Below are 24,431 nucleotides of genomic sequence, written 5' to 3' on the forward strand. Positions count from 1 at the left end.
TCCCTCGGATGCTCTCCACACCCCACCTCAATTTTCTCAAGACTAGTTATTCATTATCATTCCAGTGTCTGTTTAAATGTCACTCCTTCAGAAAGGCCTTCCCTGAGCACCCAAGCTAAAGAAGCCACCAAAATAGTCCTAGCTGGTTTGGCTCAGTGTCAGTCTGCAGATGGAAGGGGCCCAGGTTCAATTCTGGTCAAGGGCATGTATCTTGGTTTCAGGCTTCTCCCCGACCCAGGCCCTGGTCAGGGCATGTGCAGAAGACAACCAATTGATGTGTTTCTCTCTGTCTTTCCCTCCCTCTTCTACTTTCTCTTTTTTAAAAAAAATCAATGGAAAAATATCCTCGAGTGAGGATTAAAAAATAATAAATTCTTTAAAAAAAAGAAGCCACCAAAATATTTTTTGTCACATCTTCCTGTTTTAATTCTCTGAATCTCACTTTACACTGCCTGATCATTTCCTGCTGGTATAACCTGTCTCACCCACAAGAACGAGCACTCTATGACAGTCTTGGACTGCCTGGTTTGTGGCCATATACCAGAGCCTGGAATGTGGTGTAAGAGTTCAGTAAATATTTACTCAATAAATAAAAACCTCTTTTATGTCACCTCTTTTTTTTCCATGCCTAAATAATTACAGGTAAGACCTGGCTGTGACAGTGATGGTCTCGTCTCCAGTCCCCTTCCTCTTCCAAATAATTCTAAACACAACTACCCAATTACTCTGCCTAAATAACCTACCCCTCAGGCCACCTAAACAAATCACTTGCAGGAAGCATACTACTTGGCACGTGCCTAGCGCACACGCCATACTTGTTAATCTCCCTGTTGAAAAAATCTCCAAAGGCTCCTCGGTGTGTACAGAATAAAGCGTGTTTTCCACTGGCTGTCATTCCTCTTAATAAGCTCCAAGCTAGTTTTGCGTCTTATTGTCCAGAACACCTCTTCATGCTCTAGATGCTGCAGTCAATTAAGCTATTTGCCAGTATAGTCCTGTGTCTGTGCTTTACACGGTTCCCTCTTGACTGAAATATCCTAGTTTCCATAGCTTTTTAAATCCTACCCATCCTTCAAGGTCAGCAACTTCTTCCCCCCAAAAATTCTTTCAAAAGTCCTATTCTTTAAAGCAAAATAAACACTCGCTTTTCTCCTCTGAATAACAGTATCTTTCTCTGGACCACAGAGTCTTAGTGGCTAAAAGCAATGAATTATGATCACAACAGACTATGTGATCCAATGGGCTGGGCATGGACCTTCTCTCTTTGTATTATCTACATCGTTTATAGCTAAAGGCTACTGAATAAAAAGGGGCTGAATGTATGAACAAAAGAATTTCTCTAAAGGAAGAGTTAAGACAAAATGAGGAGCTGGTAAGCAGCAGCAATCACTCTTTGGATTCAGTCATCTACGGGGCAAAGATGATCAGGATAAGTAAAATACATAGTCCTAATTCCATTTCCTCACAGATAGAATCAGGTTGAGAGACAGTGGACTCTTATACTGTGATGCCAATATCACAGCCCTACAGAATAACATCAAACCCTCAAAAGTACAGCACTCTGCCAAGTGAACCAATGAATCCACCTGCATAACTTCCATTCATCAGTGTGTGGATGTTATGAACACCATGCAGAACGGGTAATTACTATGGCAGCAATACACCACATTAATTAGCCTCCCAATGCTGTGAATGCCAAACCACACAGCTCTCTACAATCTAGCCCAATTACCTTGCCTGCTGAGATCCCCCAGATGTCCAAACTCTTACTGACCAAGCCTCTTCCAAAGAATTTGCCTGAATTTGTTTCCCACCATCCCTTGGATCCACTGCTTTGATTTCAGCTCTTGACCACAGGGTTCCAACTGCTCACATCTATACTGCCAAGATGTTAACTCTAAGCTGGCTTGATACCCGGAGCCCCCCTGAGACAACTGAGGTTGACATTCATTGCCATGAATGTGTCCATTTGGCTCACTTTATCAAAAATCAGAAGCACCAAGGTCTTTTATCCAGTGCAATGTTTCCCCACCTATACATCCGCATAAGTGGAACATACTAAAATTAAGTATTCCTAGGCACAGGGAATCAGGGAGGGCTCCAGAAACTTGTATTTTAAATAAACATCTCATGGGAGTCTCGTAATTGAGCAAGTGTCAAGAACAATGCTTTTCTCTATTCTCAAACCCATGCACTAAGCCTGCTTTACTTGTTTCTTGCTAGGCTCGAAATCTCCTAGTTTAGAGAGATTTTATATGGGTGGTTTTCAACCTTACTTGCATGTTAACAGTGACTTTAGGAACTTTTTAAAACTCCAATACCAGACCACAGCCCAACCTAAGTACATCAGAATCTCGGGGGTGGGCCTCAAATATCACTATTTTTTAAAGCTTCCCAAGTGGCTCTAGTGTGAGAACTACTAGATTAATTTATCTGTTCTGCTTTCTTTGGGTAGCAGAGAAGTGGGCTGTGTCCCATTCACGCCATCTCCAATCATACCTTCAAACCTCCCAGAAATGTCTGTTTCCTCCCTACAGGTTCATGTTTAATTTATGCTTAATATTTCCAAGTTCAGCTGGATTTCCACTCCTTTTCAGGGTTCACCTTTGTCAGTTTATGTCCTATTCTGCAGAACTGGAGCTTTATCTATTCTAGCTGTGTCCTTCCTGCCTTGTCCTAAGCCTGTCAGCTTCCCTTATGGACCACAGCCAGGGATGCCTACCCAGAAGTCCTGCTCCTACTCCCTCTTACATTCTCCCCAAGCAGCCAGAGCAAGAAGTTTAAGTCTCCTGCTTAATGCTCATCAAAGGGTTCCCACTAGAACAGCCCTACATAATCTGCATTCTTGTCCACTCTCTGGCCTCATCTCCTGCCCTCTACTCCTCACTCACTCTGCTGTGTAGCCACTGGCTTGTTTCTGCTCATTGATGCCAGCTAGGTGCTGCCTCAGGGCCACCCGGATGACACTGCCGGGGCAGGAGTCAGCTCAAATGCCTCCTTCTCAATGAGGTCTCACTGACCACCCTGTCTACAGTAGCAGCCCTGCCCCACTCCCAGGCACTCCATCACTTCAACCTCCTTTGTTTTCCTCACAGCTTTTAACACTCTCAGATTTTTTCTTGCTTATTGGTTTACATGTTATTACCTGTCTCCTCCACTGGAATATAAATACATAAATTCTATTTTTCTTCTATCTTCTACTACTGGGTCTCCTCCAGAAATCACTGGGTGTTTTTTTTCTTTTCTTTTTTGAAAAAAATGAAGCAACTAATCAACAAATGACCATGAATAAATATAACCAAAACTATATAGATCAGATATAACATTTTTATTGTGTCTGTCTCAGGAGATCTTGCCTTTCTAACCAGACCATAAAGTCATAATGAGCAGCAAGTAAACTTTTTTCTTCTTTTCTAATCTGGAAAGTCAAGCTCAGTACTGATTAAATATCATACATTTAAGTATTTACTGATGATATGGGCTATTTTAGATCCTTGTATTATGCTGAAAAAGTATGTGTGTGTGTGTTGTTGTTTTTTTAACTTTCTGCCTAAACTATATGTTCACAATATCACACCTGAAAAAGAACATTAAGTCTCTAATTTTAATTCACCTTCTAATTTTTTTTTTTTTTTTTTTTTTTTACCTTTTCATTCCACTCTCCAAAGTACATTCATCTTGTTAGGTACCTTGCAACTTGTAAAATCTCTAATTGCAGTGGTCATTGAATTGCCTGATATGGAGCCAGGCACATATTTGTCTAGCTGATACACATCTGTTCAGATAAAAAATAATTCAGAACACTATCGGGACGTCCCAAGATCAGCTGCATTCCTAAGGATAAGAACTTCTGCTGACCAGAACATTTTTAAAAGCCTGTCTTATATAGTAACTCGTGGCTATGAGTTCTGGTTTCAAGATTTTATCTATCTATCTATTTATTATTTATTTAAATCTGACATATCAAAACCAGTCCATGGAATGTAGGCTTTGTTGAAAAGCTATAAAAAAGTATTGTGCAAAAACTAGGATCAAAGATACTAAAGAAATTGTTTTCTATGAAGCAGAGGGGAAAAACCTTAAAAAACTCAGGCAAAGTTACTTTTCTAGTAGCACTTAAAATATGATTTTATTTATGCCCAGAGTGGGCATTACTACCTTCCAATGTCCCTTCTTATTAATTTTCAGAATTAGTAATAGTTTATTCTGTCCCCAGGTAACTGCTAAACATATATCTTCAAATAACTTAGGCTTCTTCAAGGAAATAACCACGTTGTCCTGGGATACACAAAACATTCATAAATCCCCTTTAATCTTAAGTTCTGGTGACTAAAAAGAATGTGTCCCCCATCAGACACGCCAGTCATGTTCCTTGTGCCTTGCAGAGCCTTGATGTATTCACCTATTATCTCCCCATGGTGCCGGAGACCTCATAAATTCTGTTGACTCTGGTGAAGGCACTCTGCTCCAGGATCCTCAAAGACCCTGCTGGGCTCAGAAATCACCACTCCTTTTCATATGGAGATGTCACTCCAAGAGCGGTCAGAATATGGATTTTGCAGGCACCAAACAAAATTATAAGGCATTGGTTCCTTAGATATGTTTTCCCTTTCCCTCTCAAAATACAAAATGTGTTTGACCTCAGAGTCAACAAAACCAACACATAACATATACATGCATCACTGTTATCACGGCTAAATAAAAAGTCCTTTCTTCAAAGGGCCAATTTTCAATATTTTTCATTCCTTTTGAGCACTCTCTTTTTCTTCTCTCCCTAAAGCTTCTCAGTTATTCAATAAGCTGCATATTTTTTGTTTGTTTCAAAATGTACCTTTGGAACTTTTTCATTCCCCTTGCCAGGATCCCAGTCCATGCTCTTTTCATTTCTTGCGTGGACTACCTACCACCACCTACCAGGCTTTCCTGCGTTCAGTGTCTTCCCCTCTCTTACATGCAGCACCCTGGATTAACACCCAGTCTTAATCCATAACCTTTTAATGTCTCCTTATTATTGGAAGATAAAGTCCAAACTTCCTTAAAAAAATCCAGTCTTCTGGGACAACACACCACACTCAGCCTCAGGATATGCTTCCCTTTGTGGGGAATACACTCTGGCTTGCTGAAGTTCAGTGCCTCATTCACATGCTCTCTCTTCCCTTAAAGCAGGGGTCCTCAAACTACGGCCCACGGGCCACATGCAAATACAAATATTGTATTTGTTCCCGTTTTGTTTTTTTACTTCAAAATAAGATATGTGCAGTGTGCATAGGAATTTGTTCATAGTTTTTTTTTAAACTACAGTCCGGCCCTCCAACGGTCTGAGGGACAGTGAACTGGCCCCCTGTTTAAAAAGTTTGAGGACCCCTGCCTTAAAGTTTCCTAACCACACCCACAGTTACCTTTCCATTGACAGTCATGAAACTTACTGCCTTTTGCATGTGTATGGGTTTTCCTTATATATTCTTCTCTCAGCAAAGTTGACAATGAATGAATGAACTCCTGGTCACTTGATTTAATAGACAGTGAACAATTTCTACCTTGCTGGACCTTTCATCTCATGCATTTCCTCATTCTCAAAATATTCTCTTCACTTGGTTTATGTAATGCTATCTTAGAATTTTCATTCTACCTAATGATCCTTTTTTTTTTTATTTCCTTTTGCTGCTGCTATAGTCTGAGTGTTTGTGTTCCCCCAGAATTTATATGTTGATATTCTCACCCCCAAGGTAATGACATTAAGAGGTAACATCTTTGGGAGATGATTGGGTGATGAGGGTGGAATCTTTAGGAATGGAGTCAGTGCCATCACAAAAGAGGCCCCAGACAGCTCCCTCCCCCCTTCCACCAGGTGAGGACACAGGGGAAGGTGCTATATGTAGGCCAGGAAGGGGGTCCTCACCGGACTCTGAATCTGCTGACACCTTGACCTACACTTCCCAGCCTCCAGAACTAAGAGAAATCAATTCTGTTGTTTATAAGCTGCCCAGTCTATGGTATAACAGCCCTTACCGACTAAGACACCAACTTTTACTCTTACCATTGTTCACCATCCCAACGAATGCCAGCCTCATCTAAGCTATGCCTCTCTCTTGCACAATTCACTGCAATGCCTCATAACTGGTCTCTGCACATTCTGCCTCCTCCCTCTCCAATCTGTCTCATGCTGGAGTCCAGTGATCTTCTCAATCACAAATCTTATGTTACCCACCTGCTAAAAATATCTCAATAATGGTTTTCCAAGTATCCATAGTCTCTCTCAGAGTAAGGTCTAAGTCAGTGGTTCTCAACCTTGGCTGCACATTAGAATCACCTGGGAATCTTTTTAAAATCCTGATTTCCGGGCCTCATCCTCTGGAAATTCTGTTTCTTTGTTACTAATGTTGTGGCCCCACCCCATAACAAACAGAATTTCCAGAGGATGAGGCCCGGAAATCAGGATTTTAAAAAGATTCCCAGGTGATTCTAATGTGCAGCCAAGGTTGAGAACCACTGGTCTAAGCACAGAATTTTTTCAAACTTCTCAGGTGATTTTAATATGCAACCAAGGTAGGAAATCACTTCTTTAGACATATACAGCTCAACACTTCTGTGCTAATTTTAAAATCTAGAACATTCTCCTACCCCTTTCAAATCTACCTATCCTCAGTACTATTCAATCTTCAGATTTGAATTTAAATGTTCCTCCTCAGGAAGGCCTTTTCTGACTTTCTAGATGAGATCAAACTCCTCTGAAAAGGACTCCCATAAAACTTGTTATTATGTTTGTTAGCTGTCTGTCTTCTGCCTGAGACTTAAACTCCAAAGACAAGGCACCACATCGGTCTTACCACTGTATCCTAAGCACTTAGCATGGAGCCAGGCAGGAGGTGGGTGTGCAGCAATTTCGCTAAATGTTATAACAGCATTACAAGAAAAGTGTTATGCAATCTCAGAGGTGAAAAGATTATTTCACTACGGGATAACATAAGTGACTCTTTTCTTTAAAAGCTCACAAGACTATTTTAAAATATTGGCAATACTCCTAAACTGAGTGACAATTCAAAAATAGAAAAATACTGTAATTGGACAATTTTGAATCTCAGAATTAAATGTCTTTCACTTCACTCTGGAATAAAATATTTGAAGAATGACATAATAGTTCATCAGATGCCCTAAGTATATGAACTAATCACAGGCTTGTTATGAAGATCAAGAATCATTCACAGTCTAGGGACATATGCATTTCCATAGCTAACATTCTTTCTTTCCTTTCCTTTTAAGTATAGTCTATCTGACAATAAAGCCTGAATGACAACTCTGTAAGAAAGCATGGCTATGGCCAAAAGTCAAATACTTAATTCTGTAGAGTCTTTTCTCTAGCATAAGGACATCATGTAAAAATATTCTTAATTCTGAAAAAGAGGTGTAGCCAGAGAGAGCTCAGTAGTCAGTCATTACATGTGGATTATGATTAAAATATATTCTTGTGAGGGAGAACTCAAAATCAATTTTCTGCAAGCAATCACCTTATTTCTAACCAAGCAGAACTCATTACTACTGATTTTACTATTGTTACATTCCTGAAGATAAAGTGCTTTCTCAGAGGTTCTGGTTTTCATAACTCGCAAGGCTGAGTATAAGGCAGAACAGCATAGCTTCAATATTACAGTTGATTCATCCATCAGCCATTGTAAAAATAAGTGGTTGAGGAAATGAAATAAACTGGACCAAAAGAGCAGCATAATCTCTTACCATTAAAAAATAAAATGAGCACACATTTTTCAGAGAAAATAAGCCAAACAGAATATATTCTGCCTTGCCAGAATAGACAATTTCACAGAGCTTATATGTATGCAATGCTACAATATAAAGGCACTGGAAAAGGGGCTAAAAGGACTCAAATGGTAAATGAGGTATGGCCTCCTATCATCAAAGAACTAAGAAAAAGGCCAATAACTAGCTCTACAATAGGTCAAGAGGCATTAGTTCAAGCACTGGTGTAGATGATATGCTCTAAGAATACAAAGAAATTAGTTCAAACTAGGAAAAATCAAGAAAGATTTCATGTAATATGAGTGTCAAGGGCTCACAAAGCTTTTATTAGGGAGGTCTTTCCTACCAGGAAAGAGCATGACCAAGAGGCAAGGGGCATGGGCAATGGCTCGTAGAAGGGGTAGCTGGAACACAGGGAATGCAGAGGTGTGTAGAGTAGGATGCAGGTCTGAAAAGAAAGTCTGGGTTCACAATGGGAAGGGCCATGAATGTAAATCTGTCCCTAGACAACAGAAGGCTATCCACTGTTTAATACACACTCTTAATTGTGAGGAAAGTTGTAAAAGCAAAAGGGTGGCATTAAGCTACAGGGAACTCCTGAAATAGGAGAATTATATTCTATAGAAGAGAGAGAACTCATAGGGCTTTCTGTGGAAAAATAAGAACACTGAAAGTTATATAATTGGGAAATCAGGGCAAAAGACTAGAACTCAGATTAGAACTTTTTATGAAACAGAGTAGAGAATGGAAATCAAGTTCCATTAATGTAACTCCCAAAGTAATTAAACAGGATGACAGCTACATTCCTACTCAGATGGCCTGGCCTGCAACACACTGAGGACCTTCTACTTTTGTTACAGGACTAAAACTGAGAATGTGGCCGTGATGCCAATCATTCAGTTTTACTACCGGAAAGCAAAATACACATACCCTTAAACCTTCGTTCTTCCCTTTCCCACCTTATAAGCTGCTAAAACATCTAGATCCAGGACTTTGCGAGATAGAACGAAACAAAAACAAAACAAAAACCCAAGGCTCAATGACAATTTCCATCAGAGTATCAAGGCCGAGGAGGAAGGCAACTAGTCTTTATTTATTGATGTTTATCTATGTGTCAGGAAGCTCGGTGCCATGTATGTCCCATCAAACCGCACCATTGCCTGTTATTATCCTCCTCCTCCTCCACTTTATCCTTATTTTACAGAGGGGGAAAGTGATTCTCCTGGGATGTAAAGAAAAAAGCTTAGCAAATATGGGTAGATCTGAGGTTCAGCCCAGATTCATTTAACTCCAAAATCCATGCTCTTTCCAATTAAAAAAAACTCTATGTCCAAAATATGTCCTCAGCAACCCTTCCCCCTTCAATAATACCTCCTCTCCTTTTGGAGGTTCTTTCTTCATTCATTTATGCATGTTCATTCTTAAATTAATCACTGAATAACTACTGGGTGCTAGACCTTGATGAGGACCACTCATCAGTGTAGAAAAATGTTTTATATTGAGCATGGTGCTCTAGGCATTATCCTGTTCCTCATTCAAACATGCTGTCATAATGGATGTTACAACCACATCACGTCTATTTACAATTTCCAAGATGTCTTCTGGTAAACATACAGGCTCAAAATGTTCGTGCCATAAAACCTGAGTGTCTACTCATCTCCAGGAAATATAGGAAATTTTAGTTAGTTGGAGGGAAAAGAATTTACTACAGAACTACCTGAAAGCTAATATACTAAGTAATTTTAATAGCTGAGAATTCTTGATAAAGTCAACAGAATTAAAATCAGAATCCATGAATTAAGATCATGCTGCCACAATGGTTTTAGTGTAATTTTAACTAAAGCACTATTAGTTGTGTGTGTATATATGTTAAGTACCCTCTCAGTTAAAGACTTACTTATAAACCATGCAATAGAGAATGTCTCTACATCAGTTGATATAGGATTTCTCAAAAATATACTAAAGTATTGCCAATAAGATTTCATAGCCATCTAATATGGGAAACCACCTGCAACGTGTAAATGAAAGGGAGGAAAGATACTGGCTGCTTTCTAAAGAGGTATTTTCACTTATCATGGGCTGCTGAATAACTCAAGGACCCTGAACAGTATAGTAAACAGAGCAATAACATAAAAAGGTGCATTTGAAAAGCATGCCACAAATTATTCACTAAGCTATATACTATAACAAACAAATAAAACTGACACAAGAGCCCTGGCCCATGTGACTCAGTTGGTTGGAGCATTGTCCCATACATTAAGAGGTGGCAGGTTTGATTCCCGCTCTGGGCATATACCCAGGTTGCGGGTTCAATCCCCAGTCAGGGCACATGTGGGAGGCAACCAATCGATGTTTCTTTCTCTCTCTCTCTCTCTCTCTCTCTCTCTCTCTCTCTCTCTCCTCTCTAAAGTCAATAAAAATAATTGAAAGAAGAGCAGAAATGCAAGTACTCCCTAATTTTAAAAATGAGAATGCCTTCAGATATTGCTTTGAAGGCTGGAAGAAGCTGTCTACTATTATTTATCCTTACAGAATGAAAACGGAGGTTGGAAAAAGTGCCAGTTTTCATTTTATAGTTAACTATTCACACAAAGAAGCTTGAGATCCACCAAAGACCAAACTCCAAACCAGCTGTGCCGCCAGCACATCCAAACATGCATATAGACAACTGAACTGCCCTCCCCACAGCTGCCCACACATTGACCCTCCTTTCCCACAGTGTCATCCATGATCCCAAATTTCAGACTGAAGTAAATTAGTGTAGACTAAATCTATAGTCAAATGTACCCCCACAAAAAGGCCAATTATTGTTTTCTACTTTCCAATAAATAACTAGTGTACTAAGTACTCTGATAGATTAATCCAATAAAATAGGGGATTAAAACTAAGTGGGATTAGTAATGAAAGCTGTTAATAAAGGTGTTTGAGTTGAACATCCTATATAATAAAAGGCTAATGTGCAAATCAACCAAATGGCGGAACGACTGGTTGCTATGATGCTCACTGACCACCAGGGGACATACCCTCAATGCAGGAGCTTCCCCCTGGTAGTCAGTGCGCTTCCACAGGGAGAGCGCTGCTCAGCCAGAAGCCCTGAGCTGGGCTCATGGCTGGCAAGTGCAGCAGTGGTGGTAGGAGCCTCTCCCACCTCCACGGCAGTGTTAAGGATGTCCGACTGACAGCGTAGGCCAGCTCTTTGGGGGGGGTGGGGGAGAAGGGCGGACCTAAGCCGTCAGTCGGACATCCCCCAAGGGCTCCGGGACTTGTGAGAGGGCGCAGGCTGAGCTGAGAAACCCCCTCTCCCCCTTTAGTACACGATTTTCATGCACTGGGCCTCTAGTAGAAAATAAAAGTCTACCTCAAACCAATGTTCCTCAATCCTAGCTGTATTTCAGAATAACCTAGGGATTATGAAAAAATATTGATGCCTCTGCCCAACCTCCTAATATTCTGACACAATTGGTCTGGGGTACAATTTAGGCATCAGGATTTTTAACAGTTTCCCAGTGATCCTGACGTACAGACAGCATCGAGGCCACTGCCTGGAGCTTAGCCGGTGTTTACCAACACTGCAGAGGCAAAGCCTTTCAGAAAGTGGCTTAAACGTAAAAATACACTTAATTTTAAGTTGCAAATTTGACTAATGGTACTTCTCTTTTTCACACAGGTACAAACGATTCACATATAACCACATTTTCTGTTAAAAAGCAAGAGAGCAGCTAAGTTTGTCATCACTGTGTTCACCTCCGCAGACATCTATGCATGGACAAGGCACTTGTTTAAGAGAAGTTTCAGAGGGACCAGAAAAGAACAGATCACCGAGGCCCGTGCTTCTCTGGGCCCAGCTCCTCAGACATCAGAGAGCTGCGCAGCCACACAAAGCAGCCCACCAGCATGGACTTGTCCTACTTTGGATTGACTCCTGCTTGGAAATTACAGACATGATGAGACGCCTTGCGGTTCACAGGATAAAAAATAATCAGATGAGGATAAATACTTTACAAAATACACAGGTAGAAATAACTTCAGTTATTAAAGGCACAACAGCAAAATTAGGTATTAAAATATGCAAAGTGCCATCTAATTTGTTATGAAAGGGTCAAAGAATAAGGTCATTCTATCAAAAATATTATTATACCAGAAAGAATGAACAAATTATACTAAATACCAGGGGGAAAGGTATCTGTTATTAGAATAACAATGGAAGGAGGGAAAGATGCCAAAATTCTGCAATAGTACATAGGATAGGAAGCATTTTTTAGATTGTTACCAGTTACTTTTTCAGCAAGTGGCTACATCAAACTGATGTAAAATGTATATATTACATTACATTTCACATAGACAATCCCACCTGAGCTCGTGAAAGTTATTTACACTACAAATATTTATAAGCCTAATCGGAGATGGTAATTTGAATATCAAGCTGAGAAACATCTTTGAAGAACCACCCTGTGTAAGATCACACTGAATCAAGCACTGAGGGAGGGCACAAAAGCAACCCTGTCTGTTCTTCATGTGACTTATTAATTAAAAGAGTAATGAGGAATTTTTAGAGCTAGTATTTTGAAAGCATAAGAACCAGCTTTCTCTGGAAACAATCTTTTTCTTGTTTATTTCAAAGCACAAAACGTGGCAGACATCGTCTAAATGTATTAGGGACACACAGGCAATATTTCTCTCCGACTCTAAGAGAAAGGTGAGAGACCAAAAACAAGAAAAATTATCATAAGCTTATCATCCAGTGATTGATGCTGTGGAAACAACGGGTTTGCTCAGTGGCTGAGAGCAGCTCACCACCCGTGTCTCCTGCACAGCACGCATGTCCCACAGCGGAGGCACTCTGATGTGTTTCATTGCCTCACTAACCCTAAGAAATGCTTATGAGCAATTTAAATTTTAAAATCCACGTTTCCAAAACAGGAGATTCCACTGACAAGACCACCACTTACCTGCAGTGTAAGAAAAGTATAATGCCCGTCCTTACAATGAGTGCTATCTCACAGCCACAGAAGAACCCATATGGTCCCACACATTGGAACTCCCTCCACAGAGGTTCACTCCCCAGCACTGCTGGTTCTGTGACCCTGTTACTGATAAATGTGCCTCGTCTCCATATTCCATTTAGGAATTCATTCAAATTCATTTCACTTCAGGTTAGAGAGTTTAGCTCTCAGTACAATCCAGAATATAATGCAAGTATGTGTATTCACAGTTCCAAGTGCACGATAAAAAAACTTTATGCGTAAACGTGTTTTGTCTTATTGTCTATAACACGCTAGCATTAATTCATAGCAGTATATTTATTTTTTAGTTATGTTACTCCTTAAGGATTGGTATAATAGCATAGTTTAATCAGAAGGTAAGGTTTTCTACTGATTTCTAGTATACAGCATACTGCATTTCCTATCCAAAAATTTCCTTACAAGATGTCTTTTAAAATACTTGAGATCAATATAAGAAAAAAGGATGTTTTCCCTGCAAAACAAAACAAAAAAAGGGTGGGGGGGGGGCTGTCTCATACAACTGCACAGACATATTCAGTATCCTCTATCATGGGACACATGGATGCTTATTAGGAAGGGAAGAGGAAAGAAGGATGCAGGGAAGGAGAGAGAACCCAGAGATACACAGAAAGTAAAGTCAAACCCACCAAGGGGGTTACCCAGGCATTCAAGATTTATACTTTCCAGAACCCAGAGAGGCAAGGAAGACGGCTGTACCATGCAGTGAGATTCAGAGCCTGGTGCAGGGAAGAGACTGGGAGGACTGATGATTCCCACTGGAACACTATATACCGCGGGATGCGCGCCTGCCCTCACCTAGGCCCAGCCTCTGAAGGTCCTGGATTCCTTCGGGCCCAGCACCTACTCCAGTGCTTGTCTGGCCCTTCTTACGCCTTATCTCCACACACCCCTCCTTACCAGAGTCACCTCTTCTTATAATACCCACGATGTTTACATTTCTAAATTATTGCCTTGTCACTATTAAAGCCTTTTAAAAATATTCTGAGTTTTTTTAACTTTAATTTCTTTGTATGTTGGTGATCTCTAATTTCAAAAGAATAACTCATTTTTTATATAATGAATAAGACGTATGTAATGTATAATTATCTATATAATTTATATTGGAACCTTTCCTTTTTTTAAATTTTAGTTTCAATTAGAGTTGACATTCAATATTACTTTGTATTAGTTTTAGGTGTACAGCACAGTGGTTAGACAATCATATACTTTACAAAGTGATCTCCCAATATTTCAAGCATACCTGGCACCATACATAATTATTACAGTGTTACTGGCTATACTTCCTATACTGTACTTTACATCCCCAGGACTATTTGGTAATTGCCAATTTGTACTTTTCAATCACTCCACCTTTTACTTTTCTTTATTTTATTTTTTTCATTTTACCCTTTTCACCACTGCCTCTCCCCTATGGCAACCATTAGTCTGTTCTCCACATCTATGAGCCTGTTTCTATTTTGTTTGGGAGCCTTTCATTAGAACCAATATTAAATTAAGGGCACATTCTTGAATGTCTATGTACATTATGCATATGTGTTTTAAATCAACTGCAATTTTAAGTAAACGTCTATCATTATATTTAACAATTTATATTAGAAGACCTATGTGAAAACTAAGAAGGAAATGCTTATACATTCATTTTTCATGCTCTTTCAGCATCTGTAGAACTGTGAGTGCTCCAACATATAAATGCTGAGCTGTTAAGGCAATTGTTTGCCTTGTCTCCTCAGTACACGGTCTGGGACAAGGCAAGAACAAAAAGATGGGGCAGAGGCTGAGTGGCCTGGACCAGAAAAGTAAGCATCAGGAGAGAAAGATAAGGTCCATGCTGGGTCTGAGGAGGTGCACATGGGCAGCTGTTAAATCCAGCCACTGTTCTGACCCTTGGTCAACACCAGTGTAGCTAAAAACCTTTTCTTAAATCCAAACTCACATAAGCCAAGAAGCTGGGTCTAGGGAAGGCAACGGGACACTGAGGACTCAGTCTTCTGGATATAAAGCACTCAAAGGGGACAGCCAGGAGGAGGTGAACAACCCTAAGCGTTGTCAGCTAGAAGGGTAGGGATGCTCCCAAAGCCATCTGGTTGGATGGGTTGTTTCACAGGACCCTAATCTTACTAGCAGATGAGCTAAATTCATCCTAAACTAATTGTACTGCTCTGCACACAACCTCCACACTCACTCTGTATTCAATGAGCTTCACAAATAAAGCAATGAATTCATTTAATTTGAATTTATCATACTTTCTCTTTCTCTAGCCAGTTACTCCTCCAGTAGCCTATCTATCATTTCTAAAGACACACTGAGTACATAACATTGTAAGGGGGAAAGCACATACCTGACACTTCATCCATCTACTTCCCTCCTGTGAATGCCAAATTACTATACAAGTATCATAGCAAACTCCAGATTCCCCTTGCCTGCCTCCCCCCGCCCCATCTCTCTCTCTCTCTCTCTCTCTCTCTCTCTCTCACACACACACACACACACACACACACACACACACACACACACTCAACAAGGCACTGCTCCTGACACCGTGCACCTTCAATCCTAGTCAACACTGAAGAATAGTCACTAACAGTCACTAACATCTGCCTGGCCTATCTCTAAGCTCTGGGTCTCGCACACCCACCACCTCAGTCCTAGATGAAATCCTTGCCAACATCATGAAGCCATCTTTAAGAAACTGTTCTAGATTAAAGAACATAGTTTTTCTCTTTAATTTTCCCCACTGTAGACCAAGCAGATTCTTGGGAGAAAAATTTAGTATTGCTCTAATTTATTCATGACCCCTCTTCCCCACTCCCCCCTATAAATTAGGATGTGCTCAGATAGAAGGAAGGAAATACATGGATAACAATGGCCTAAACCAGTGGTGGGAAAACCGCGGCTCGTGAGCCACATGCGGCTCTTTGGCCCCTTGAGTGTGGCTCTTCCACAAAATACCACGCGCGGGAACGCACGTACAGTGTGATTAAAACTTCGTGGCCCATGTGCAGAAGTCGGTTTTCGGCCTGGGCAAGTCTATTTTGAAGAAGTGGTTCGGAAGTGGGGGGTGTTAGTCGGTCTGGCTACGGGAGACGCAGCACAGGCAGGCCGCGGGATACGCAGCGTGGTGGAGCTAAATTGTAAGGAATTTAATTTTATCAATAAATAATATTGTTATTAAGTATGATATCAAGTTTTATTCAAGGTACCTATAGTTTAACTAAGACTTAAAACTTTAAGTAAAGTTTATTAAGTTAGTTTTAGGGAACGTTGTGAAGTGAAAGAAGATGTAGTGTCGAGGATTGAGAAAGGTATGTTGAGATGGTTTGGACATATAGAGAGGATGAACGAAAGGAGATAGACGAAACAAGTATACAAGACGAGTGTGGATAGGAGAGTTGGAAGGGGTCGACCTCAGCAAACGTACCTCAATCAGATTGAGGACGTTTTTAGCAAAGGCCAGCTTAGGAGTACCCTAATTAAGTTAATAACAATGTACCTACCTATATAGTTTAAGTTTAAAAAATTTGGCTCTCAAAAGAAATTTCAATCATTGCACTGTTGATATTTGGCTCTGTTGACTAATGAGTTTGCCAACCACTGGCCTAAACCATCATTGACCTTTCTAAAAATTCCTTATAAAGTAAGCCTAGAGTTGCTTTGACCTCTCAGCAATATCGAGAAGGACCCAGGTTCTTCTTATTCTACTACTTCACCATCCTTAGCATGTTGGCATTAATGTATAATGATAAAAGCACAATATGCTAATTAGACCGGACAGCCGAACGACCTTCCGGATGTCATTCTGGACGAAGCCGCGGTGGTGGGGGCCGAGGCAGAGGCAGTTAGGGATGATTAGGCAGGCAGAAAGAGTGGTTAGGGGCAATCAGGCGAGCAGGTAGGGGCGATCAGGCAGGCAGGCGAGCAGTAAGGGGTGATTAGGCAGGCAGGCGAGCAGTTAGGAGACAGTGGTCTCAAATTGCAAGAGGGTGTAGGCCAGGCTAAGGGACTCCCCACCCCGTGCACAATTTTGTGCACCAGGCCTCTAGTTTTCAATATTGCCTCCAGTTTCAAAATGGCTACTACAGTCCCAGGCATCATGTCTTCATGTGGCAGTGCCTCATACAGGAAAAAGAATGATTGAGGTTAAAAAAAATATATTAATCGCTCTCTTTCAGTAACCTCAGTCTTTTTAACCAAAGAAAAATATTTATCAAAAGCTCATAAAACTGCCTTGGCTGTTTGGGCTCAGTTAGTTGGGTATTATCCCGTGCACCCACAAGGTTGCTGGTTCAATTCCCAGTTAGAGCTCATACCCAAGTTGTGAGCTTGATCCCAGGTAGGGGGCGTACACAAGGCAGTTGATCAATGTTTCTGTTTCTCTGCCTCTCTCTTTCTCTTTCTCCCTCACCCTTCCTCTCTCTAAAATCAATAAAATAAAATAATTAAAATTAAGAAAAAAAGCTCATAAGACTGCTTTTTACCTTTCAATGGCTGCTGCCCAACCTTAGAACAATATTGGCAAAACAAGTTAAAGGTGTTCATGGGTTAACTCACTGGACATGAGCACACTTCTGCCAAAAGAAAATTGGGAGTTCTTTAGTAAGGAAGAAAAAAGCTAGATATAGAGTAGACAACTTATTATGTTTGCCATGCACCACCACAAGGGTTCTGGGGAATGTCACTGGATATCTGGGCTTCTTTGATCCTTCCTCCCTTTCTCTCTCCCTCCCTTTCTCCTTCCTTCTTTCTTCCCACTGCAAAGGGGCATTTAAGTAAAATAAAAATGTGGCATAATTCTCAGCAAGTTCTATTTATCCCTTCTATGTATAGTTTAGTCCTTTAATAAATAATATTTAAAAATATATTTTCTCTTTAAGAAGCTGTAGAAAAAGAAATTAAATAGCTGAGTTCCTAAAATGCTTTAAAAAGTATATCATACTTCCTTATTTGTTTACTTCGACTTTCAGCTCTGCTTTATTTCAATCTGGGTATCTCAGTTGCTTCGATGGGTAGTTAATACTGTAAATCCAGTTCCTCAGCCCCTCTTTCTGTCAAGAAGTATTTCATTCAACATTTATCGAGGGCCTGCTGTCTAAACACTCCAGAAGAGTTGCATATGTAAAGCAACCCTGAAAGTTCCAGAAAGAAATATTTAATAATATAAATACATCTATAACATCATTTTGATTTTTAGCTATGAAGTTTTCTTAGAGCAAGGTATGTCAGCCTTTCAAATTATACATCTTAAAATAACATCTGTGTTCCTCCTTTATTTTCCTATCAATCTACTTTACCCCCTTAAGGTTTTTTTTCTTTCCCTTTAAGAGTGACTCTATTTATCTGAATCAATCCATTTATTCCTTATTTTTCAAGTTTAAGTTAACAGATTGAAAGATAGATTATGTCCAAACATCTGCGATGAAACGCTTTACCTGCAACTCCTGCTGTGAGTAAAACTGATTTTAATTATATGATATTTGAAAATTTCTCTCACAGGCGTTGTTAAGTGAAAGTTTTTAGTGTAAGAACAAGTTATCGCCTAGGCTCTCACTGTTAGGGACACTCTTATTCCAAACAAAAAATACATCATATCACTATATCAGGGTTATAAATAGGCCACAGTAAACAGCAGTTTTGATATCTTGGATGTTTACAATAGTCACACTTTAAGATTACTGGAAATTTTTATATGTATGCATTGTGTCAATCATAACTTTACAGAGAAAATTAAAAGAGATTATGTTTGCCATTCACTGGGTACCATTACCTAGAAAGACTCTAGAGAGACTAAAATGTAGCTATAAATCATATAACACTATTTAGTAACATCTGGATATTAGGATAGTGAGCTTTCCTGACAATCCCCCAAACTGAAGTTAGTGAGTACCTATCACCCATAGCAATCATGTGTGCACTACACTTGCGTACTCCTAATGTGACAGTCACATTCTTTCCATGGGTCCTTTTCCTTTGCCAACCCCTGGAATGTTGGAACCCACAGTACCCCCAGCTCTATTCTCCCCATGAGTCTCATCTACAGCTATACCTTTAACTATTGCTTAATATAAATGAATCTTAAGTTTGTGTCCCCATTTACAGCCCACGCATGTCCTTTGAATTTTAGGGCCATACTTGCACCTTCCTTCTAGATAATTCCCATATAATCATGGTCAGGTTACACTCAGACAAATCTGCACTCAACCTTTTAATTCTACAAACTTATTTCTGTGTTCACTAACTGGATTCAAAGTGTCACAATCAATTCAATATCAGGATTGAAAACCTCAATTACCCTAAATGCCTCCATCTCCCTTAACCGCTCTCTGAAATCATTCACAAATGTCTGAAGTGTCTACTCTGAAATCATTCAAATTTGTCTGACTTCCTTTCGTTCTCACTCTCATAGATCTAGTATAACTCATCATTCTTTATGGTGATTTTGGTAAATGCCTTTAAAACTTGCCTCCCTCCAATCACTGCTTGTCTCCTTGCCTCCAATCACTGCTTCAGTCAAAACATCCTCTATGCTCCACTTCATCTGACAAATATTTATTGAGCAACTTCTGTGTGTCAGGCTTTGAGGTGGGCATTTAGTAGAGAATGCTTATCAAATTAAAGACCTACACATGCCCTATTGGTGTGGCTCAGTAGTTGAGCGTCAACCTATGAACCAGTCAAGTTCGATTCGCAGTCAGGGCACATGCCCAGGTTGCAGGTTTAGTCCCAATGGGGGACGTGCAAGAGGCAGCCGATCAATGATTCTCTCTCATCATTGATGTTTCTATCTCTCTCCATCCCCCTTCCTCTCTGAAATCAATAAAAATATATTTTTTAAAAAAGAAGACCTATACTTCTCAGTGAATGTAGGCTCTTGATCAGGAGAGCCTAAATAAATAGACTATGGCAGCAACTAAGTAAACAAATAAATAGCCCAGAGGGGGTGTTTGCTTAAAGAATAATTGTGAGGGGTTACTGTGTACTTAGGAGGTGTCATTTAGAATCACACCTCTAGGAAGGGAAGAGGCCAGCCACAAAGAGAGTCCAAGAGAAGAGCATAACAATGGCCAAGGCAAGAAGAGCCTTGAGGGCTGGAAGGACACCCATGGTGGCTGGGACAGAGTTGACAAGGGGTGTGTATGAGAGAAGGTGGGAGAGGTGAATAGAGGTGAAGTCACCCACAGCATCCCAGCACTGACCACAAGTCTGTATATAAAGTGAAGTGGACTGGATACAGAGAAGGGTTTTCCACAAAGGAGTAACATGATCTAATTTACTTTTTTTGTTTTGTTTTTAAATCACCAGAATTATGTTTCCCAATCCCGATATTAGGGTCAATACCCTGCATCAAAGGAGTTCCATGGCTCCTGATGAAGGGGGTGAGCACATGTTCTAGTTTGTTCAAGTGAGTCCTGGTTTTTGCCTGTTGCCCTAGCATAATTAAGTAATAGTCCCTTCCTTTCTCTCTCATAAGTGTCCTACCCAGACCCTAAATTGTATGGTAAACTTACTGATAGGATATACAGTAAAATAGTCTCTAGGCTGATATTCAAGGCTCTTCTGATCCTGGTCCCAACTCACCTCTCTTCCCTCTCATCCCCTTTGAATTTTAGGAACATACTTCCACCTTCCTTCTACGTAATCCCTGTATATTCAGGGTCAGATTATACTCAGACAAATCTGAACACAACCTTTTATCCTACAAGCTCACTTCTCCCCCGTCACATCACTACCTTACGGTGTTCTGGTCATTGTGAAGTGTGGCTGGCAGTATCCTGAATGGGACGCGTGTCTTCCACTGCTCTGCCTTTGTTCCTGCGACTGCCTCAGGACCATCTCATGACTAGTAGCCAGACCTGGGAGACCTTCTAGAAACCAGGAAGAATGAATAGCTTCCCCTCTGCACTTGGTTAGCACCTCTATTTTCCCATTTATCACAACTATTTTCCCTGCTAGAACAGTAGGAACCTAGTGGCAAGGACAGCACCTCCTCTTGTAGGTTTTGGGTCCTCATCACCCACTGCATGCCTGGTCCACAGCTGGTACTTGATATATGATTACTAGATGAATTATTTGATATAAAAGTGACATAAATACACAAGTAATATTTAATACCAAAGCAACATAAAATACATATACCAATAAGGTTGAACAATGTGATTTTAAAATTAATTTATCTGTAAGCCTTAAAACATTGTTGCCTTCACATCTATTTTCATTCTCTAAATTCATCCCACTGCTTAATGTAGCCCATTCATTAGTAAATAACGATAAAGTTTTAATAAATGGCTAGCAGTAAAAAATCTTTATAGGCCTAGAAGTCTAGTTTTAGGAAACTAAACAATATCTAAATAATTGTGAAACTGAAATAAAACAGATGGAGGTATTAACAAAAGGTAATTTCACACTCACCACTCTTAAACAATCCGGAACACATCCTGCTCAGAAGAAGTTTTTGACGCAACTGCAAAACTTCAGCTTCCAGGGTTTCAACTCTAGATCTCCACTCTGACTCCTGCCCCGACACGACCCTCGCAAGGTGCTCTGTGTGTTCTCTGCTGCTTCTGTCTGCTGGCTTTGAGCGGATGATCGCCAAGGCCAGAGCCAGCTTTGCAGTTCTCAGATACCATACTTGATTATCCGTCCTGGCTTCTGTCCCTATGGGGCAATAAGAAAGAAAGTTATGGAAGTGCCTTTTAACTTCTGCACTGCATTTCATTTGCCTAAAATTGATTTTACAGAGTAACACTAATTAATAAGTTTATAATACCAGTTGACACCAAGTAACAGAAAAAAAATTTCCCAGGAACTGAAAGCATTATGAAAAATATACAGAAGAAAAATCTATGCACATCCATATTAAGTTTATTAATATTAAAAACAATAGGCTCAGACAATTTGACAAATTCTTGGGATGGAAAACACATACATTAATTCACTTAGCGTCATCTAACAAATGGCATACATCAGAGTCACACACACACACACACACACACACACACACACACACGGTCCCATCCCCCCAAAATTCTAATTCAGTAAGTCAGGGGTAGAACTGATACTTTTTTATAACATTTTTTATTTTTCAATTACAGTTGACATACAATATTATAGTAGTTTCAGGTGTACAACATAGCAATTAGACATTTATATAACTTACAAAATGATCACCCCATGAGTCTAGTACTTGTCTGACACCATGCAGAGCTATTATAATATTGATGATATTGTCTATGCTGTACTTTGCAACCCCATGACTGTTTTTATAACTGGCAATCTGTACATCTTAATCCCTTCCCCTTTTTCACCCATTCCCTTAGCCCCCCTCCCATCTGGAAGCCATCAAAATGTTCTCTGTATCTATGATTTTGTTTCTATCTTCTTTGTTCATTTATTTTGTTTTTTAGATTCCACATATCAGTGAAATCATATGGTATTTGTCTTTCTCTGGCTTATTTCACGTAGCAAAATACCCTCTAGGTCCATCCATGTAGTCGCATATGTCAAAACTTCATTCTTCTTTTTGTCTATTATTCCATTGTATATATGTACCATGTCTTCTTTATCCATTCGTTTATCGAAGGACACTTAGGTTGCTTCTATATCTTGGCTATTGTAAGTAATGCTGTAATGAACATAGGGGAGCATATGTCTTTTTGAATTAGTATTTTGGAAATCTTCAGGTGAATACCCAGAATTGCTAAGACATATGGTAGTTCTAGTTTTATAGTAGTTTTAAGCAACTTCCATACTGTTTTCCATAATGGCTGCAGCAATTTGCAATCCCACCAACAGTGCACAAGTGTTTCCTTTTCTCCACATCCTCACCAACACTTGTTATTTGCTTTTGTTTATTTATTAATAGCAATTCTGGCAGTTGTGAGGTGATCTCTTTGTGGTTTAAATTTGCATTTCCCTGACGATTAGTAGTGTTGAGCATCTATTGGCCATCTGAATGTCCTCATTGGAGAAATGTCTATTCAGGTCTTCTGCTATTTTTTAATTTATTGTTTTATTTTTTATGTTAAGTAGTATGAGTTCCTCATATATTTGGGATATTAACTCCTTATTGAATGTATCATTTCCAAATGTCTTCTTCCACTCAACAGGTTGTCTTTTCGTAGCTAATGGCTTCTTCATTGTGCAAAACTCTTTAGTTTGATGTAGTCCCACTGGGTTTTTTTGTTTCCCTTGTCTGAGGAGACATATCCCAAAACTGTATTTATTACTATCGATGTTAAAATTTTTACTGCCTACGTTATTACTCCAGGAGTTTTATGGGTTCAGGTCTTACATTTACATCTTTAATCCATTTTTAGTTTATTCTTGTATAGGGTGTAAGAAAATGATCCAGTTTCGTTCTTTGGCATGCATATGTTCAGTTTTCTCAACACCATTTATTAAAAAGACTGTCTTTATCCCATTGTATATTCTTGCCTCCTTTTCATAGATTAATTGACCATGTAGGTGTGGGTTTATTTCTGGGTTCTCTATTTTGTTCCGTTGAACTTTATGTATGTTTTTATACTAGTACTATACTGTTTTGATTATTATAGTCTTGTAGTATACTTTGATATCAGGTAGAGTGATACCTCCAACTTTATTCTTCTTTCTCAATACCGCTTTAGATATTTGGGGTCTTTGTGGTTCCTATCCTCCATGTGCCATTAGCAAGGTAAAGATAATTCTATTTCTCCTAAAATGTTGTGGGAAAAAAAAGATGAACTTCCTAAACATATTCTCTGTTTTATTTAGGAAAGATCAGTAGTAACTTTCAGAAAACCTTTTTTTAAAATTATCTTGCACTTTTTTTCCTTTTTTAAAATTAAATTTATTGGGGTCACATTGGTTAATAAAATTATACAGGTTTCAAATATAGATTTCTATAATATATGATCTATATATTGCATTGTGGGTCCACCACACAAAGTCAAATCTTCTGTCACCATATATTTAAAAACTTTTTAAATATTCAACTGATGCTCAAGTAATTATAGTAAATAATTAAAATGAACATTTAATGTTCCCCTAAGATATATAGTGTCCTTGAATTCTTAATAGCTGAAAATATAAAATTTTAACAGTCTTTTTAAAATAGAGTCTTCTTTCAAAAGTGCTTTATTTTTCTTTGCATTTGAGAACAGGGCTTTGAAAAATCTAGTCACATTCCTTAAGATCCCTGGATCCTCCTTCAAGCAACCTATAATAATAAAAGCATAATATGCTAATTAGACAGGACATCCTTTGGGATGAAGCCGGGGCTGCAGGTCCCCGCAGCCTGCCGGCAGCCAGAGGGAAGCCTGGATCCTGGGTGCCAGAGGGAAGCCGGTGCCAGCAGCCAGGGGAAGGAAGGCCTGCTCTTGCATGAATTTCATGCATCGGGCTTCTAGTATGTACATAAACAACTACTCTGCAAACAGTATTGTGACAATATTTACTGCCCAATTTCTCCTACCCTCACTTTTCTCTACTATAATTTGCCATCAACTAACCAACTCTCTAAACTGTCAAAACTATTTTGAATTATAATCCTAAATTCTAAAATAAGTTAATCTCCAAGATCACTGATGAAAATTCTGTATAAGAGCCCCAGATCACTCCTATACAGGACTGGTGGAAGTTTAAATAAGATAACCATTCAGGAGAATAATTCCTTAATATGTA

General features: G+C 39.5%; 1 protein-coding gene across 1 annotated transcript in view; it reads right to left on the bottom strand.

Moving 5' to 3' along the window:
• Nucleotides 1–21,486, bottom strand: part of MEI4 (meiotic double-stranded break formation protein 4) — a 123,137-nt gene extending 101,651 nt beyond the window's left edge. Inside the window, exon 1 of the mRNA XM_070419333.1 lies at nt 21,180–21,486. Within this exon, the coding sequence (XP_070275434.1) occupies nt 21,180–21,486 (307 nt within the window). The remainder of the gene's footprint in view (nt 1–21,179) is intronic.
• Nucleotides 21,487–24,431: the final 2,945 nt, after the last annotated feature.

The sequence above is a fragment of the Myotis yumanensis genome, unplaced genomic scaffold (assembly GCF_028538775.1).
Source record: "Myotis yumanensis isolate MYYU_CA2020_CCGP unplaced genomic scaffold, mMyoYum1.0.hap1 SCAF_6, whole genome shotgun sequence".
Taxonomy (NCBI): Eukaryota; Metazoa; Chordata; class Mammalia; order Chiroptera; family Vespertilionidae; genus Myotis; species Myotis yumanensis.